General features: G+C 40.0%; 1 protein-coding gene across 1 annotated transcript; it reads left to right on the top strand.

Annotated features, from left to right (window-relative positions):
* The first annotated feature begins 10,112 nt into the window (after positions 1-10,112).
* On the top strand, positions 10,113-17,737 carry LOC139920938 (putative gonadotropin-releasing hormone II receptor). Its single transcript, XM_071911043.2, has 4 exons — positions 10,113-10,231; positions 13,186-13,789; positions 16,124-16,328; positions 16,897-17,737. The coding sequence occupies exons 2-4, from the start codon at positions 13,241-13,243 to the stop codon at positions 17,418-17,420; spliced, it is 1,278 nt and encodes a 425-aa protein (XP_071767144.1). The 5' UTR covers positions 10,113-10,231; positions 13,186-13,240; the 3' UTR covers positions 17,421-17,737.
* The last annotated feature ends 2,778 nt before the right edge of the window (positions 17,738-20,515 follow it).

The following is a 20,515-nucleotide window of genomic DNA, read 5'->3' as shown; positions in this document are numbered from 1 at the left end:
GATTGAGATGCTAAAACTAAGCACACAGCCTGGCTACAGGTCTTAAAGTCGAGATGAAACGGCATTTCGAGAGTATCTAACTTCCGTATCGTGACGTATTTCCGAGTGAAACAGGAAAGACAGGCGGGACATAACGTTGGGAGGAATTTGATTTGAACGTTGAAAAGTGGGTGTGCTGTTGCTAGCTAGCTAACTAATGAATCTTAGCCTCTTAGCTCTGTGCGCTAAAAGTTGAAGATTGATTGATGGGTGGATGTCATGATATTATTGGTTGAAATTAGTTACGGGCATGCTTACGTAAGCACACGGCATATTTTGTTTTACAGGAAGAAAACATGATTGAATTTTGATATAAGAATACAATGAAATTGATTTTTGGTATTTTTTTTGGCATATATTGTTAAATAGGTGCACAGTATGACCGGGGATGTGATCTAAAAGGGTTAAAAAGGCATTTTTCATTTCATCTCGTCTTTAAGGCTCCGTGGCTCGCTGCCCCTGAGGCTCACAGAACAGTTCAGGATGATAAACACAGCAGTTGCTTCGCCTTGTCTGGCCCTCGAGTGTCCAGCTGCTGCATCTGTGGCTTGGGATTTGCTTTGACTTGCCAATATCCAATAAACTGTCCCACTGTCGTCTCATTGTCGAAGCTGTCAAAGTGCTCTCCATAGTGTGGCTAGTGTGCCATTAGCTGAGATAATGATGCTCATATTGCTGTCAATGAATATTTTAGTGTAAAGTGTGTCACAGACGTCAGTCAATCTTGAGAGCGTGAATAGTTATTGATCTATGCATTGCATGCAGTTATTTTTGTTGCATCCATCCTAGGCAAGGGTCTGATGCAAATCTGCACTATATTCTATTTCAATGCAAATGATGGTGCAAATCCATGTTCTACAAATGATGATGCTCGCTTTCAGAGCATGAATTCATATTCTTTATACACTGCTAGACCAAACCAAGCCAAGTGTTGGTGTTGGCATGGTTGGCCATTTATTGTAGTTGGCAAAATCGTGCGAACAAACGCATTACATGACGCCTTACATCATCAACACTTAATGCCCCATCAAAGAGACGTCACCAACTGTGGTCTATTGACATCAGGGGTAACAGACTGGATTTAAACCCAGATCCTCATATTGTCAATTTGAGATTAGGAAATAAAAAGCTGAAAATATATTTACTGCCGTGAATCAGACATAGCTAACTGAAACATTTGGGAGCCATGTGGCGAGGAAGTGAAGGTCTGACTGCACTGCTCACCCCCTTGAGGCTAATGTGTGCTGATGCCCTCTGGGTGCTTCAGAGCGTCTAAAAATAAGCGTAAAAGAATCAAAGATTCATTCATCCCCACTGCAATTACTTTGCACTTAGATAACCATTGTAGGATCTTTTGTGGAAATATATTAGTATCAAATGAACTGTGATAACAACCGTCAGCGCTGCACTCTGTAGCTGCTTTGAGCTGCTTGCTATTGCCACTTTTTCAGTATTTTCACCTGCCACTGCTTTTGATGCAGAAATGACCAGTCTGCTGGAAGCGGTCTCAGATTTTTCATGGGGGAATCGAGAACTTCAAATTGGACGAAATGAAAGCACGAGCAAAAGGGATCACTGGGACTACTGTTTACAACACTGACAGTCACATTATTCTATGCTAGCATTATCCTGCGCCACCACAACTGACTTCATAGCAGTATGTCAACAAGGAAATCCTTCAGCGTCAGCTCTTTCCGAATTCCACAATGTCCTCAACTCATCCGATTCAGCTTTATTGGAATTTACTTGCCCTGTAAGTGTGTCTGTTTCTTGGAAATTTTAAATGGCGAGGCTGAACCAGAAACAATGTGCCCAGTGATGGTTGAGTGATGAAGTCCCCTGCCTCTGACACCACACACACGTTAAGCCCCTGCAGGCCTGGGATTGACGCCTGCCAGAGCCTCCTCTCACTCTGAATAAAGAAAAAAATGTTCAGGGGAATGGACTACCCACTCTTCGCAAACAAAACAAAAAAAAGAAGAAGCGATGGTGAAGGTTGTCATGTCCACTGAGTTTGCTCCACTGCTGTGTGCATTCCTCACTTTGAGATGTAATAAGAGCGGACGGTCATCACTGGACAGTGGTCGGCTGGCATTTTCCAGCAGAGGGGACTGTGACGACGGCTGCAGCCTGAGCTCAAGATGTGATGCTCCAGCTGTGAATCCTCAAGTGTCAGCTTGGGCTATCTGTGTGCAGCAGGGAGTAACACTGACTGCATTTGCATGCATAAGATAATCTAATAATTGCCCTTTCTTTGAAGATGAGAATAGTTCAATTAAGCTGTTTACATGCGTAGCAGAAGGTTCAATTAAAATTCTCATTTTGCATGCTGAGATAGATAATTGGATATATTATCATGTGCGTCTTTCTTTATGGAATAAAAGCAGCATCAATCATTTCCCTCCTGTCATAAACTGCTGGCATATTGCTCCCATGCTATTTCTGTTGTTCCCATGTAACTTTCCCATAAATTGTTCAGCGCTGGGACTGGATGCATGATCAGTCTGCAAATGCAAATGAGATGAACAGGCTTACTTTGAGTCTGGATTTCACATGTGCAAACAACCCTCTAGTAATGTGACTAATGTAAGTGGGCCATTAATCAGAGTATTAATACTAGTCTATGACCTGAAGTAATACAGTGTCGTAATCACATTATTCATATTAAGATAAAAATAAATGCATTAATATCAAAGTACTGATGTGAATGTAAATGTAGCCAGACAGAATAACATTATACCTGATGAAATCTCTAATTAAATTCTCAATGGGTGAGTTTATGTCCACACCAATATCCCCCAGCAATTCTGTGTTGTGTTTTTGATTCTGCGCATGTAAACCTCATATCCCACTTATAGTAGCCCAAGTAAGCTCCTATTTGAACTAGAGAAATCCAAATAAGATGGGATCTACATGGGATATAGTAATTTTAGCTGTGATATTGAGGAATTTATTAATTATATCCAACACCATTTTATTTTTTCATGTATTCAGGGATATTTCTGTAGACATAAACGGCTTAATTTGAATTTAAATGGGATATGAGCCATTATTCAGATACTATGTGCGTGTAAAATTTAATGTGATGTGATGTGTGAAAAAGTAATGGAAATGGAAACTATTTTGCCAAACAAAGAAACTACTTTTGGCTATTTCTATTTAATATTTCAAAGTTGTTTAATTTCATATTGCATTGCAATTTATGCCTGTATTTTTTAGGTTGGATTATGTATCAGTGAAATACAAATTTATTGGATTCTCTCCTTTGAATGTGTATGTGCAAAACTCACTCGAAATGAGTTTTTAAAAGATTTTTTTTTCTTTAGATTCTCCCCGGAGGAGCATCATGCCCTTGGATCTCCTTCTCAGTATTTCTCCTGAACTGCCCTTTTGGAAATGTTCACCCCTGACCCAATCAGAGTCTGTGCACACCGCTGCACTCAACACAGTGTATGTTTAAGAGTTAGCATGGAGCTCCAAAGCAGACAATAGACTGAGGACACATGGGCGATGTTGGTGTCCATGTTCTCAACACTTAACAGGTAAGTTGACCAAAACAGGTGTTCCCTTAAAGCCGGGAGGCTCGCCAGGGAGAGACAGAGCCTGCCAGCTTCCTGTGAGTAGGCTTAGCTAATGTGTTTTTTCTTCTGTGTTTTCTCCCACAGCTGTCTGGTTCAGCAGGTGAGGGAGACCAAGGACACCTGGAGGAACAAGGCGGTCAAGGAGGGGAAATTTTGAGAATTTTGTGACTTTCTTATATGAGGAAAAGGAGGGAGCTTTCTACTGGACAGAAAAATATATTTTGGTTTTGTTATTTTATGAAGTGAACCAGCAATAAAGTGTGATCCTTACTCAGTTTTTGCCTTACATCATCTCCACACGTCCCCCTATATATTGTGGTGCACTGTTATTACCTCTGTCACTCATGAGTTTCCATTTGAAAGTCCTTAATACGGTTTTCTCCCAATAAACTCACAGGCTAAAAGAAAATCAGGGTTCAGAGTGCTGAACTTGGGTTTATCATGTGATGAAATCAGGGGGAAATTGCTCTTCTGTGTGGGATTCAGCATCTATATCAGGAAAGAAGAGATCCGAGGAAGTCGTGGTGAATAAGGTTAAAAAGCCGTTAATCCCTTGGCTTGTATGAACAGGATGCTCTTTAGACATGAAATTCAAGGTTCAAATAAAATGTGTTTTGATCTTGTACAAAATAGCAGCTGGCCAGCAAGAGGTGGTGCATATATTGTTTAAGGCTGTGGTCATGTTACCAATAGGTCAGTGAGTACCGAGTAATATGACCACATCCTTAAACATGGCCTCTTATTGGCAAGTGTCCATTTTACATAAGAGCATGGAATTATCATTTACTTTTCCTCTATCTGACTCCTCAAAGAATGCTGAACCCAAAACGCCTTGAAGTTCTTTTAAAGTTGTTTATCCCATTCAGATGGAATATATCTCTAATAAATTCACGAAGAGTTAATTGGATCTTCTTTCTTTCCTGAAACTCAAACAGGATATTGATTTCTCTGTTTTGTTATGACACCACTTCCCTTCAAAGGCCGATGTTGAATGAACCCGGAAGGCTAGGGCGACAATAAACAACACGTTTTGGGTCAGCGTGCCCCCATCCTCACTGGCCATGAGTTGAACAGCACATAACTTTCTATTCTACATAGAAACCAGGGCAATTAATCCACCTCAATAAGTGAAAACGGATGCTGCGACTCTGCGTCCAAGGACAGCGGCCATGAAAGAGACCAAGTATTGATTTGTCTGTCACTTGCAGACAGATTAAAAGAAAGTCTAAAAGATGTTAGAGGTACATTATCCAGTCTAAATATTGTTTTCTGGTCTAACAACATAATGAATGCCAGTTGGAAATAGAGTGAGCAAAGAATGATAGATCCCAGGACAGAGATTGTAAGTGCAATACACATAATTACTCCATCATTGTCACTTTATTTGTTGATTTGCAGTCTTTACCATTGACAGCATACAATTTGTATTTTGTTATACATTTGTCTTTGAAGCTCACTCTTTTCCTCCTTATGGCAGAACCTTGTTTCATCTGAACCTTCAACCAATTGTTTTACTAAGTGTGCATAATGTGAAATAGGTTTATTGTGTGCAATAGTGCAATTTCCTCGTTTAAGCACAAGGCTAAACAGTTGAAAAGGTTTTGGCCTGGGATCTTAGTATTTCATTCATACATTTCATTTTCCTGAATGGCCACTGTCTCCGAGAGCCGGGGATGAACAACAGTGTACTGCAGCGGTCTCCAGCCGTGTGCCACGGAGGGCCGAGAGTCTGCAGGTTTCCCACTCAAACACTATGCCAGGTAATTTCACTGATTAGTTCCTCCTCTCTGCTTGAAGGAGTGTTAACTGATGAAATCAGCTGCTGTAGTGTTTGATTGGACTGAAATCCTGCGGACTCTCCACCCTGCATGGTACATGCTTAAAGACTGCTGTTTTACTGTATGAAAAATGAATATTACGGGATATATTTCATGTCAGTCGTGTGCTTTTGCTTTAAGACTATACGCAAAGGATACCAGATGTCCTAGATGCTACCTGCACAAGACATACTGTAAATCTAAAATTTGGCAGCTCTATTGTCAACTGGAGTGAGACTCATAACTGACATAGCATCGCTGTGGGGTACAAACCTTGTAACTGTGATTTTCATGTTTTGATTTCAATTGAAGGCTTACATGCTCTTGTATGTGTTGAGAAAATTCTACAAATCTTGGGTGTCTGACACAAATTTAAGGGATAAGACCAAAAATCATCACCTTTCACGCAGCATTAGCAGAGGCTAAATCTAGCTTTCCAGGTTCAGCTATAGTTATTGGACTATTCTTCGCCCAAATAACCATCTGAATATCACACTGAAACAACATCCAAATGATCCTCTCTGAATCATGGAACATTCACATGGAGGTTCATACTGTCAAAAAGGTGAATACTTTGAAAGCCTCTCACCACTTCTGTGAAATTGGAGACATTTTCCCCTCCTTTCTCTCTTTCTGAAGGTCTCACCGTGAATTATCAGCGATTGTATGGGGCAGTATTTGAATGTCAAAATACACTCCTTTGACAGGACACTTATCTCTTACAGGGCCGCGTCACTAAGGCAGTGACAAAATACAAGCGCCTCAAAATTGTACTTAAACACAGTACTTGAGCAAATGTACCAGCAATAGTTACTTTCCACCCTGGGCGAGCCAAGCGGAGGCTTTGTGTGACTCAGCCTGGGATTTATCTGCCAACCTTCAATCTCAAGGCAAACACTCAAACACAACTCTACTGTATAATTCAGTATTTGAACACAAGAGGACATTGTCTCCAGTTAAGTCCCATGAGCATTTTTAGCACATACTTCTTCTGTGTGCTTAAATATGTTTTGTATGAGTGCTCCCTGTATTTGTACAGTATATTTAAGTTTTGTTTTAACTGCTTTGTGGTGCTTTAGATATAATGATAAGATAATAAGATAATAAGATAGATATAAGAAAAATGTGTTATAAATAAATTGTATTATTGGAATTGCTGTAGTCTGAGCTGGCTGGACTGAACTGAAGGAGGATTGACTTCCAAAAATGAGGACTTCCAGAGCCAAGATGGACTTTAAAGGGCTTTGAGTCAGATATGAACCTATGCAGCCACCGTACATTTGTTACTTTACCAGGCCATTAGACTGCTGAGGGGGAACCGATCACAAAGCTTTGTGATAACTTATTCCATAATACCAGGATCTTTACATAGTTCCAAAAGAAATATTCTGGTAAAAGAAGGCAGGTAATTCCCTGCAATTGACTGATGTTGAGAGCAAAGGAGTGGCTCTGTGACTCAGCCTGGGATCTCAACCCCCGAGCTGTCAATCTCAGGCAAACACTGAGACCTCAGTGCTACTGAAGTAGGTTAAAATTAACCAGGCAGTGTTTAGAAATGACAAGATAGAGATGAGAAATGAGAAGATAATCTTTTAGTTGAGCAAAGAGGACGAGTCATTTGTTACAATGCCTCTGTATAACACACACTTATCAGAGTGTGTGCAGTCAGGCCTCTTCATCTTCATTTATCCATTTCAGTTCAGTTAATTTATTCATTATTCATTAGTTTATTTGTTTGATAATGTGTGGGTTTCTTGTTTGGCGGTCACTGCTTTGGTGTTTTGCACTCAATGTAGGCACTGGACCAAATTACTGTAACAATAAAGACACAAAATGTAGATTGTGGCTTCTTATATTTCTTCTGCCTTCTTATATTCAGTACAAACAAACTGCTGTTGTTGCTTCTGTAAACATAAAACGCATCACTTCCTGTGCAACAGATGCTTTTTTCCCCCTCATAGGTGTTTAGAACAGCAAACACAAAAGCGTTCATGAACTGGTTATAGGTTGAATCACTAAAGAATGATACCAATCAGCGATAGAGAGTAGCAAAATGGACATTTATTTATATATTATTTATTTATTTATATATATATATAGTTGCGGATTAGTACTTCAATACAATAATATAAACTAGAGGGAAATAGGAGTGTAAGTGTGAAGGCAGATAATGAGTCAGACTGAGCTCTTTGCAGTCGTAGTACAGAGAATATTAAACCAGACAAGTGCACCAGATCACCAGCCTCCGGGCAAATCATCACCTGCTTTTCCAAATCAGTTAATTCCTGCACTGACCTTCATATATTTCAAAAAGAAGACAATACATATAATTCTTAGGATAAAATTGAGTGTTTGATTTAAAAAAGATTTGAGATGAGCTTGGTGTAGAAGATTGTAATGTTTTTTTGTGCACTGCAACAATCCAAAATGTTTTTTCCACACTGTATTGCAAACACCAGAAATCATTTTGTGGTGTATTCAGAATTCTTGATTGATATTTTAAATCATTTTTATATTGCATCTATTGCATTAACACTTGTAATTGGTAATAATCAAATTTACCTACCCTTTCAAAAGAAAAAACACTTTTCAACTTGGGTGCATTGCTTCATTTGAATGCTCTTTTCTCCTTGACTGTAACAGATGCATATGAGGTTACATGAGGTTAAAATATCATTTTGACCTTTCTTTAATTATTTTAGGAATATTAGGAAGTTTATTAAACAACAACAGGACTATTCATTGCTATGATGCCAAGAGATAGACGGGTATGACAGCTACAGTATTTCACTCATAGTCTTACAGCCAGATATTTCTCCTCACTTCGTTTCAGATTGTTTTAATGCTCATGTGATGCCATGTTGTAACCTTTGATTACATAATCGTTGCCCGATGGCGGCCCTCGCTCTTTCCTTCTGTATTTCTGTATTTTCTCAAACTGAAAAGGACAAGGAGAAGGAGTGTGTTTGGAAGTTTAGAGTTCTTTATCTGTCTGTGATCACTCCTCGCCTCGACCTGTGTTCAGCTTTCAGAGACATTACCATGGAAACAAGACCTAGATGTTACACATCCTCTGACTTATTCATTAAAAAGTTTAGATTCAAATTAGCTTTGATCTTAGCTTCTTATAAAAGTATTACATGCTCTCTGTAATCTTCTGATTCTGTCCACTGGCAGTATTGAATTTTCAGACACACTCTCTGTATCTCATGGTCAGAGAAAGTTGTCTTTCAAGCAGCCCTGGGTCTCAAGCTGGCCTGTGATGCTGCTGTCTTATTTGAATATGAATAAGCATGCATTATCTAATCATTTAGCTTTTATTAGAAGATTTTGCACAGCAGAGCACCAGCCAAAACTGTGATTTTCTACCCAATTAATTTTGCTCTCCAATAATCCTTTCTTCATCTGATCGCCCACCTCTTGTTTCTCATGGGATTCATTTTGAATGCTATGGCGTTCATTTGGGGAAAAAAATACACATTTGTCAATTGGCAGCTTAGAAACTCAATAAAACATCAATCTAGTGATATGAAAAGCATTCTGGCTGCTGTGTTTGGTCAGCTGCCACACCACAAAGCCTTGATGAAGAGAATAGATGGGATGACCTTTCTACAAAAAAAGTATTTTTTTTTCATGCAAAATATAGTGTGCTAGTCAGAGGTCCACTAAAATGGTGATACTTGATGACGATACTGTTTCATAATTAAATCCATATTAAACACTTAGGTTTAATATGGATACAGGAAAGAGACAGTCCATAAACATTTCTTTCAACATCTCAGGCATCACATTTTCTCTGAACCTGAGAACTCATAAATCAAAACTCATTAAACAACAAAAACTCTGGATTTTTTTGGGGGAAAATGTCTACTTTTCAAGTGGTATACATCTAAGTACAGCACATAAACCCACAGTAGGGTGACAGAATGGGCAGTGCTACAAGAAATGACCCAAACCCCACAAACTCCAACAATAAGACATTCACACATAGACCATTTATCAACATTCGTGAAGTGCATTACAGTATAATATGTATTTACAGGTGAAGTGCTGTATTTATTGTAACTGGAAGTTGGATGTCTAAAAACTGTCCAATAGCAGTGGAGTAGAGGCTTATTGTACTAAAATTGCTTGCAAGCATAATGACATTTATAGATATAATCAGGGGTGTAGTGGAGGGTAAACCCTCCTAAACTGAGTTTACCCCGCTTTCGGACATAAATCATGACCTCAGTTCACAGAATACATTATAGTAGAGTAGTATCAAACTGGTGGAAGTTATATGAAGGTGGGGTCTTTTGGGGTTAACAAACTAATAAATTATATTCTGAAAATCTTGGTTTTTGCCTTCTGATGGTCACCCACTGGAGACCGTAGTTTAGCCACGCACCCTTACCGCAGATGCGTAACGGCTGACAGATATAGAGGAATCATATCTATTAATTAATTTCTTTTCTTTTCAGGTCGGATGATAGTGGATATGGGGTTGCGTTGTGGTGTGACCACACCCCGAGGGTTTATACTGCGCAGTCAGAGCCACGAGGAGAACTGGAGGGGCTGGAAGCGCCCAGGACGCACCGGACAGCCAGGAGGGGAGGACGGCTCTGGTGACAGCGGGTGTCGGTAACCCTGCAGATTTCCAACAGTTATCTATATGATCTATATGGAAACCAACCGGACCCTATAACACCAGCGGAGTTTCCTTCTCTCTGTGATTTTAAACACTTGGGTTTCCCAGATTTCTGTGCGTAAACGGGTTAAACCCACCGCCGCCTCCTCCGACTGCACACAAACGTAAGTTGATTTTTGCCAAGAAATTAAGCTTTGCTCCCCTGTAGTCTGGGGTTACATGAAGGTAACAATACCTATATACCCAGAAAATACTTTAATGTTTCTGCAGTGTGGTGGAATGAATTAAAAAGATCTTGGGCATTCCTACATTTCAACCTTATTTGGAATTGTACATTTTTTCATGGAGTGGGCGCCAAATCTGACATTTTTATTGTTTTGATTCTTTTGCAAATCAAAGTATTGCTGAGTGTTGCTAGTCTTGTTAGTTTTCTCGCAGATTTTTATGAATGAAACCCTACCTGGGATGTTGGAACAGGCAACAGATATTCACTATAGCTCTACAGTCTATGAGCTCCTGGACGAGCAGATGCTTTAAATAAACCGTGGTTTTGGGATTATGAGGTTCTATCCGAGTTTTTCATCAAAAAATCTTACTTATGTGTAGTGTCATGTTTTAAATCAGAACATTTTGAGGTTAAATATAAAAAAAAGATTAGAAAGTACAGCCTATAACAATTTTGCCAGCTGGTGTCAAATCTCTGATGCTCTCTGAGCTGAACTCCAGACAGACAGAACCTATTAATAAGCTCAGGAAATGTGAAGTGAATGGACGTCGATAACCGGCTGTTTGGTGCACACACACACACACACACACACACACACACACACACACACACACACACACACACACACACACAACAGAAATAGTGCTTTGTACAGGTAGCCTACGTCAATGCATTCAAACATGACGAAGAAGAAGGAGCAATTATCTCCCTCAGTCTCTTCACGCTCACAGAAACTAGTGAAACACTCTCATAACACACTCAACACAACCTGACACACACAAAAATGGTAATTATCAAACGTGTGGGAGAGTGTGTGTAGCTAATTGAAACAGTGATGAGTGTGTGCATGTGTGTGTGCGTGTATCAGCTATTATACAGAGCTCTGGAATAAAATTTGGACATCTCCGAGAGCTCACTCAAAGGATTTCTGTCTAAAAGTCAGAGAGAAATCTAAAAGTAGTGTAAGCAGTTAGATGTGTGTTTTCTTAAGCTCTGTCCCGGTCATGTGCTGGTGTTAATCATGTGACAGGGGACAGGATCAGCCGGCCCTCCAGTGATGCCTCTTTGCAGAGGACAGACTTCTGTGCAATGCCAAAGACGGGTGTTCATTGTGTGATGCATTATTTCATTTGACAACCCATTTGTCAGATGCATCATGGGAGACTGCCCTAAAATCTCCCCATCAAAGCAACTCTCTTGTGAGAAAATAGTAATAAAAATAGTTGTTATATTTGGGTGAAGGCCTGGAAAGGTTGAGCTTCTGTTGCCTCCAGTTGTTGGATTGGATATTGCTTTCTAAAGAAAAAGAAGAAATGGGCGTTTATTCCATTTACAGGCTGCAAGTTGAATAGTCGTGTTATAATCAAGAACAACTATCATGTATATTTTATACCATTATGTATTCTGCTGTTTCAAATTGTGCAGAAGGATGTTTGTGTCTATAATTTCAAAATCACAATAGCCCATTATCCATTCAAACATGTTTCTGAGCAGTCCAGCCTAATTCTTCTAAATGATCTGTAATATGATTACTGTTTCTTCAGTAAGAGTCACCAATCACAGTTGGTCATCATTTCACTGTAATCCTGTTAGATGTAATCAGTTACTCCCCAACGCTGATAGCATGCAGCATTAAATCCATATATCTATGAGTTTTATCGGGAGTATCATAGACTATTTTTTCTGTGTTTTTCCCCAAATGTCATTACTGTCAGATGATCAGAACAAGGAAATTATTTTTTTAGCTGCTAAAGTGGCTACTAATGGGCAGGCGATGGATGACAATGTCAGATTCATTGTGCTTAAAAGCCGCTTAAGTCAAAACATGTCCTTCAGGGAGAGCGAGCGAGTGTTTCACCTGCAGAGGAAGAAGACTGCAGCTCATTCATCTGTTCCACTGAGCTTTCCTTGCCTGCCTGTAAAGATGCCTCCTCTTTTATTGGATTGAATTCCTTTGGCAGAGACTTAATGATAAAAACATAATATGGCAAAATCAAAAACTCTTGCGTAATTATATGAGTCATGAATATTCTTCACACGCCACAGCAAGTTGCTATATTATGCATGCACGTTACCTTAAAGAGGTCGTCTCTCAGCGGTTTATCTTCTTGAGCGCTTACATGATTTCTCTGTGGCAAGTTAGAAACTTCATCTTCAGCGAGAGAAGGCAAAATTTCGTCCTCATTAAATCAGAAGATAACTTACCTCGAAACATTGAAGGGGACCTTTAAGTGTGTGGGCTTTGTTTTCACTTTTCATGCTTTTTGCTCCTTCTGTCCTGCACCTGCCTAAGAATAGGTCAGTAGATGTGTGTGCTGCCCACAACAGAAGTTTCAGCAATACACTTTTTGTGTTAAGTCCAAAAAATCCTTATTAGCAAACATACACCTTAATTCTAACACTGCAAACAATGGCCTACATAATTAACTAACTACTGCTGTTGATTGAGAAATAAATACTGTAACTTAATCTATTCATAAACAAAAACAAATCAGAGTTTAGTTTTCTATAGTTCCCATGGATTTATTCTGAACAGCACATCACTAGCTTTTGTAGGCTGTGGGTAATTATTAGCACTGTAATTACATAAAGTCTGGAGAGACAAACACACTGTATAGAGCTTACCATGCAATATAAATGGGCTGTGTATTTCCCATGTTCCTCACAGTTTGTTAGAGGCAATTGCTTCATCTTTCTACCTCACTGAATAGCAATGCGAGCAGTAAGGCTCTCATACATGCACATTACCTCCTCTTGATGAGCCATTGTATTATTCATTCACGGAATGTTTGTTTTGCCGCTGTGATGCAAATGCATGTAGATGATCTGTGCGCCCACTTCCCGCCACTTGACTCATCCATCTTTTACCTTTTGCTTTGCCTCTGTCACCAGCGCTGATCCTCATGGTGGATGAGCAGAATGCTGCTTCCTCTGCACCAGTCAGAAAATGAATGCCACCGTCCGTGATTCTGCAGTCACTATGTATCACCCGACCACAGGATACCACCTCAACGGCAGCTGCAACTGGTCCTCGCCTCCGTGCAACTGGACGTTAGGGGGCGACGCTCTGCGGCTGCCCACGTTCTCCACGGCGGCCAAAGTCAGAGTGATCATTACCTTCATTCTGTGTGGCACGTCGGCCTTTTGCAACCTGGCCGTGTTGTGGGCGGCGAACAGCAATGGCAAGCGCAAATCCCACGTCAGGGTTCTGATAATCAACCTGACGGTGGCCGATCTGCTGATGTCCTTCATCGTGATGCCCGTGGACGCCGTGTGGAACATCACGGTCCAGTGGCTCGCCGGGGACTTGGCCTGCAGGCTGCTGATGTTTCTTAAGCTGCAGGCGATGTACTCCTGCGCCTTCGTCACCGTGGTGATCAGTCTGGATAGGCAGTCGGCCATCCTCAACCCTCTGGCTATCAACAAGGCCAGGAGGAGGAACAGAGTCATGCTGACTGTGGCATGGGGCATGAGCGCCGTGCTGTCAGTCCCCCAGGTGAGGTCAGGTATCCCAGCTGGCAACTCGGGCAGCGGGTCAAAGCGCTGCTTGGCTTGTCTGGTTTGATTAGATTATATAGGGTTTCATCGTTAGTGTCCTGCGGAAACCCTGCATCTCCTCATAGTCAACTGCTCAGGTGTTAAATGACGGAGGTGAATGAATGACTTTAACAGTGGCTATGTTTACATGCATGGAGTATCCCAGCTATTGGCCATACTTCAGTTAAGTTCTTATTTGGGTTATACAGGGGCGGCTGCCAGTTACCCCCTCCCTATTTGACTGAGACCACTTCTAATACAGGGGAAAGAAATGATGATCCCATTAATAACAGTAAATATTTCTCACTGCCAGGTTTTTGTTGACATCAAAATGTACCCATGATGTAAGTCTGAGTTTGTACAGATGGCGAAAACCAAAAGTAACAGCAGTAAGATGTTTACATGCCACAAGAACCGTTTAATATCAGAGTAAACCAGGCATCTTAACAGGGTTTCTCATAACCAGAGTATGAACTTGAACGGGTTATTCTAACCGAGTTATAACCTTTACACAAAACCAGTTTACTTGAGTAAACATGTTAAGAACAGAGTTCTCTGTGCATGTGAACAGCCACTGATAGCCACACATCTCTATACAAAGGGAAAAGTGGATATACAAGGTTTTTAGAGGGTCACTAATGTTATGTTAATGTTTTTCCTATGAGGAAAGTCATTCAGATATAGCCAGAAGAGTAACAGCTTTGAAGTGACATTGTGTTTCAGTGAGAGCTTTGAGCCTGGCTGCACAGCTCAATTAAAAATTGGAGAATCTGATTGGTGCTTCTGTGTTATGTGCAATCTATGCACCTTGGAAGGTATTTGGATATGACACACTATCAAGCCTCTATTGGAAGTGTAAAGGCTTATCTTAAGAGAGGATTGATACTTAAAGATGAAACATCCTTATTTGAATAAATCCACAAGTCTTAGACAACCATTCTCTGTATTTATATAACAGAATTGCCTCTTAGGCTTTAAAGTGAAAATCCACTCTGAACATGATTAATTCATTTGGAATACAATAATGTCATCTGAAAGGTGTTTGATTTTACGCACAATGTCTGTCCACCACCGGCTCAAGTGCCTTACATGAACAGATGTGTGATTATTTATAGACCCTCATCTGAGTAAATGCAGGACTTCTATACAATTCTTTGATTGTCTCGCTCTGCATTTATATATTCTTTTATTTATAGGACTGGTTCTGTAATCTTTCTCAAAGATCGTTATCATTTTCCAGACTGCAACAGCATGCGGTGTGATTTTCCTGAGATACAGAACATTTTCTGTCCATATCTCTTAGTACAAACAAGAAATGGGTCTACAACTCATTTTGGTGTAAAACCTCATATAAAACCTCTATGGGTCCACAGAGTGGGTCTCCCAGTCAGTGTCAGTGGAGCAGCGACAGAAAGCATCACTTGATGAAATCACACATCAGATGTTTTATCACCTTCGGTTTCTAGTTTTGTGTTCACAAAAACTGAAACTGGTTTTGGTACATTTGCACTTTTTCAATAAATAAATCAGAATGCACCAGTCTCCTATGTTGTTCTGATCAAATGTATTTTATATTTTATATTATATTGTAATTATTTTGGAATTGTGCAGTTCCTAAACAAAACAATTTGGTTGCAGCCAATTACTTTTACAACTATCTTAAGGCAATATTCCACTTAGTTTTAACATGGGGGTTATTCGGCACTTGACCGCCATGAAAACCAGAATATAAACTACTCACCAAGATCAGATGCAGCTGGACGAATTTGTAGCGTTTGGATTTTTACTTCCCATTCATTTGAATGAGACCACGGAAATAGCCTGAAAACTGACATTGAACATGTTTGTGAACAGATTCACTACTGTGATTTTTAACTGACCTTTGGTCTTACTTTTTAGAACGCCATTTCGCCAAATAGCATTTTTATTGATAGAAGAGAACATAGCAGAGGGATACCATTTAGGAGAGATAGTTCCTGTTTGGGTGACTGGATCTACTTTTATTTTCAAAATTCGTCCAGCTGCATCCAATCTTGGTGAGTAGTTTATATTCTGGTTGGCAGTCAAGAGCCGAATAACCCCCATGTTAAAACTAAGTGGAATATTGCTTTAAGCTGTCAGATTGCTTACTCAATGTCACTTCCTGAAATGGCCAGCATCCCTAGCCGTTCAACCAGAGGACAGAAAGTAAACATTGAATGATGCTACAGCCAACAAACACAAGGGATTAGCCATGGATGGTATCTCACATGCCTGAAAATGCTTTCTGAATATTGTTCATTTCCGTCCTCAGATGTTCCTTTTTCACAATGTGACCATCACCTATCCAGAGGACTTCACTCAGTGTACGACACATGGGAGTTTTGTCACTCACTGGCAGGAGACGGCCTACAACATGTTCACCTTCTCCTGCCTGTTCCTGCTGCCGTTGGTTATCATGATCACCTGTTACACCAGGATCTTCTTTGAGATCTCCAAGCGAATGACAAAGGACAACTGTAAGTTCAAACCAAGGCTGACACATTATTGATCAATTTACTTAAGTGATCATGTGTCATTTATGTGGCATAATTGCTACTACACAGTAGGTTTTTGTTTCTTTTTTTTTTGACAGATTCCCCCATTTATTACTACTTCAATAAGAGTTGGGCTCTGTGTGTTTGTTGGTTGGTTTCTTGGTGTGACACATTTTTGTAATGCACAGTGCTTAAGGGAATCCTTTAGGCGTAAGAGAAACACATTGTGCACTCATACACCAGGCAGTATGGTAGAAGTAACACAAGCATGAGCCAGCTCTACATTGGTACATTCACATACCAGGAAGTAGATTGGTGATTTTCTGGCTAAATCAACACACATAGAGTTCTCTTAAACAGTGATAAGATGAATTTTGTTCACACAAACCTTTGATGAATGAGGGATGATGAGCTTTTTATGAATAAAGGATTTTATTTCAAAAGATGCTGATGCTACATCACGCCATTATTAAATAACAGTATTACTTTGCATTAAAGCCATTGATAAATAATAGATATGTCTCATCCTTGCCATCTGTTGTTCTTCCAGTATCCTCCAGTGAAGTGCATTTGCGGCGTTCGAAGAACAACATCCCCAAAGCCCGGATGAGAACTCTGAAAATGAGCATCGTGATCGTCCTGTCCTTCATCGTCTGCTGGACTCCGTACTACCTGCTGGGCCTGTGGTACTGGTTCTTTCCTGATGACCTGGAGGGGAAGGTCTCCCACTCCTTGACCCACATTCTGTTCATCTTTGGGCTTTTCAACGCCTGCCTGGACCCCATCATCTACGGCCTGTTCACCATTCACTTCCGCAAGGGGCTCAAGAGGTATTACCGCAGCACCGCGGCGATGACGGACCTGGACAATAGCACGGTGATAACGGGATCTTTTGTAAGTGCTGCCAATTCTCTGCCCTTGAAAAGACAGCTGACCACTGCTGGCCAGGACAGGCCTGGATTGTGCAGTGATCCCAACACAGCAGAGTCAAAGTCCACCAGAAGCAGCTATTTAACAGTAAGCAATGATGCAGAAAGAGATCCCAACCGGTCCAACCAGGAGAGCATGATATGAGGAGAAAACAGGGAGAAGCCTCCCTGAGAATTTTGAGTACTGTTCATGTATTTGTATAATTTATTCAGTGTTTGATGTAGGGTCTTATATTCCTTGAATACTGTGTGTCATTTGGTTTTTTTCAAACACCAAATTTGCATGTGTACAAGACTGCAGTATGTGAAAAACAAGAATTACAATAGCCACTGGTCGGAAACAGAATGTTGTATTTCCCAGAAGGGGGGAAAGGTAAACAGACTGTCTACACACAGATTGCACAACATTGAAATGATGTGAGCTTCACAGAACTACTGTGTGAAAATGAATTTTTAGATGTTGTGTAAATTGTAACTTGTGGTCATCTTGAATTAAATGTGTTTATGGGGCTTTCAGTGTCTACTGCATCCAGTACAGTGTGCTGTTCAACACGGTGCCAATTCTCAGAATGGTAGAATTACTGGAAGCCGCCTGGGGAGAGAAAGACATTGACGGACATAACTGTACCCGCAAATTGGGGTTGCACAGCAATGCCACACATTTTCTGTGCAGATATCTTATGCAAACACATTTCTCTCCCTGTACTGATGTACAGTACTAGGGTCCCTGAGGGAACTGCTGTCTATAATCAGTGATGAGTCATAGTGTCCAAATGAACAGGCTATTTCTGCCACGACTACCTGGACTGGGACAAATTTGTATGTGTGAGAGATAATGAATAACCTGCCGTTAAAATAGCCCTCAGCTGTATTACCATATGCAAAAAAGTCAGCTTTTTACCCTTGCAGAACAGAGTATAATTGAGACAAGTAGGTTCAGGTGCATTGGCATTCTTTTCCAGTCCAAGTAAGTCCTGGTAAGAAAAGCCTAAAATACTTGGAAGATGGGCGTATAGTTAAATTTTTACTGGAATTATTGATATACTAGAAGCAATACATTAAAACGTAAATAAAACATTTAATAAATATGAACCTCTTGAGCAACATTTAACAAACATGAACAAAACTTCCAAGCAAAATTTGGTTCGAATTACGTTTAAGATAGCAGCCAAGGCATTTGTGTTTCTTTCATGTTTTTCGAAAGTGGAGCATAAGATGTTATAAAGACGTAGCCGGAAAAACATAAAAATTAAATCCAGTGGCTTGTGAAACACAGCTGTAAGAAGAGTGTCAGAGCATCACCCTCCAGGCTTAGTATGGAGGATTTTCTAGGTCACATCATGCTACTGTGGCTATATGCTATAACAATGTTGAACTGAGATGAGAAATTCCAGGACTAAATCTTGTCTTTAAATTGATGCGTGCATCATCTATCATTCACTGGCTTTTCCTGCATGTGAAATAATCCCATACACCACAGAATTTCAATGAACATAAATACAATGTGGCATCAAAGTCAAGTTAATGCCCGTGATTTTCAACATGACCTCGGACAAAAAACATTTGTATTTGCAATTCCTATGTGAGCTGCCAATCATGGCTGAAAGCTGCAAGTGCCACAAAGTTGAAAACAGTCACTTCATCTTTCATTTGGCTCACAAGCAGACCTGAATTAGACAAGAAAAGCCTTGGCACAGTCACTCATGCTGTTCCTCCTGTACTCCAGCCTTTGTTGTTGATGCATTCCTTTTCACAGGGAGAAAAAAAAGTGAGATTTAAATAGATTAATTTTAATAGTGATAATTAACATTCCTTGTGAGTATTTATGTAAATAATAACCTTGGACATTTCTGGGAAAGGGAAGAAAACATCCCCACAGTGACTTCAAATAGAAACTGGGTGGTGGTGAGGAAGTCATGTTTTTTTATGCGTTATATGAAAAGAAAAAGTTGATGAAAGCAAAAAAAGCCATCAATGTCACAAGCAACTCACCAAAGAACATATATATAAAACTGAAAAGGCAGAAGACAAATTAACAACAAAGCAGGTGTTATACAACAACAAACACAACCAAACAGCAAACACTGATAAGGATTAGAGGGACAACTGCTTCATTGATTAGGCTAACTTAACAGGCCAATGCTGTATTGTTTTTGGTTTTTATTTTTTTCCCAGGACAAAATTGATTTTGACAATATCACACTCCAGGCTCTTTGAAATACAACACCTGTGCCATCAAATCTCTGAATAATGTGTGGCCTTTGGTGCCAACTTCAATAAAGCATTTTAGAAATTCAAATGAGGGGTTCCAGGCGCATATTAAAATCAATATCAGTTCTCTTCCATACAGAGACACCACAGTAATCTGACATGACTAATAACACTGGGCAGAAAGGATGTAGCACTGTGATTTAAATAGGAGACAAAAACTGTGTTTCTGTAATGTACCATTCTTCTACACAGGTGCTAAGAATACCAGAGTACACACAAATGACAGAAGGAGAGTAGCACTTTGAGCTTTATATTTTTAATGCATTCTGGCTGAAGAAATCTCATTATTGCTCTACCACCAATTTAAACTGAAACGGGGACCTACTCAAACATAATTCAACAGGCAGCCGGTGCTGATTGTAGATGAATGAGATGCTCTCTGACTGACTATGACCTTCCTTTCTCTGAGGACATTTTCATCAAATTTGCTGTTATTCTGGAAATAGTATAGATTTAGCATAAGTATGGCCATTATGTAGTGGTTGATTATGCTCCCTTGCTCCCTGGCTAAAATCAGGGTTCATGCCCTTGGCCTAATGTAAGATTTCATGACTTTCCATTAGTATTCATGACTATGATGAAGCATTTCTGTGATCTAAAAATGTAAATCCTTCCCTGTGTTTGTGTTGTTTTTCAGCTCAGAAAAATGAGCTAGCCAGGGCTGAGTCATTAATATTTAGGTTCAACAATTGCCTTCAAAACAGAAACTGAGTGATTCATTTTTACATCTTGTTACCTAAAGGGAGGATTTCTCAGCAGGGCCACAGGTTCAAATGAGGAAATTATGCTTTCGCTTCCATGTTTTAAATATTTTTTGATCCTGGCCTGGTAAACTCGTCCCAGCTGTGGAAAAACCGCAATGAATACAGAACATAGCTGATAACTGCCATCTACTGAAAGGAACATGCATGAAACAAAATCCCCCTGGGGATTATGAAAGTGTGCATGTACGTGCATATACTGTACGTG

Source organism: Centroberyx gerrardi, chromosome 1, assembly GCF_048128805.1.
Source record: "Centroberyx gerrardi isolate f3 chromosome 1, fCenGer3.hap1.cur.20231027, whole genome shotgun sequence".
Lineage (NCBI taxonomy): Eukaryota > Metazoa > Chordata > Actinopteri > Beryciformes > Berycidae > Centroberyx > Centroberyx gerrardi.
The sequence above is the reverse complement of the archived record's forward strand: the minus strand, read 5'-3'. Positions and strand labels throughout refer to the sequence as shown.

What these genes read in the sequence shown, in the direction of transcription:
- LOC139920938 (XM_071911043.2), top strand. Translation starts at nt 13,241, where the DNA reads ATGAATGCCACCGTCCGTGATTCTGCAGTCACTATGTATCACCCGACC. An exon ending in CCGTGCTGTCAGTCCCCCAG is followed by an intron (nt 13,790 to 16,123) that starts GTGAGGTCAGGT and finishes TTCCGTCCTCAG; the next exon opens with ATGTTCCTTTTTCACAATGT. An exon ending in GCGAATGACAAAGGACAACT is followed by an intron (nt 16,329 to 16,896) that starts GTAAGTTCAAAC and finishes TTGTTCTTCCAG; the next exon opens with TATCCTCCAGTGAAGTGCAT.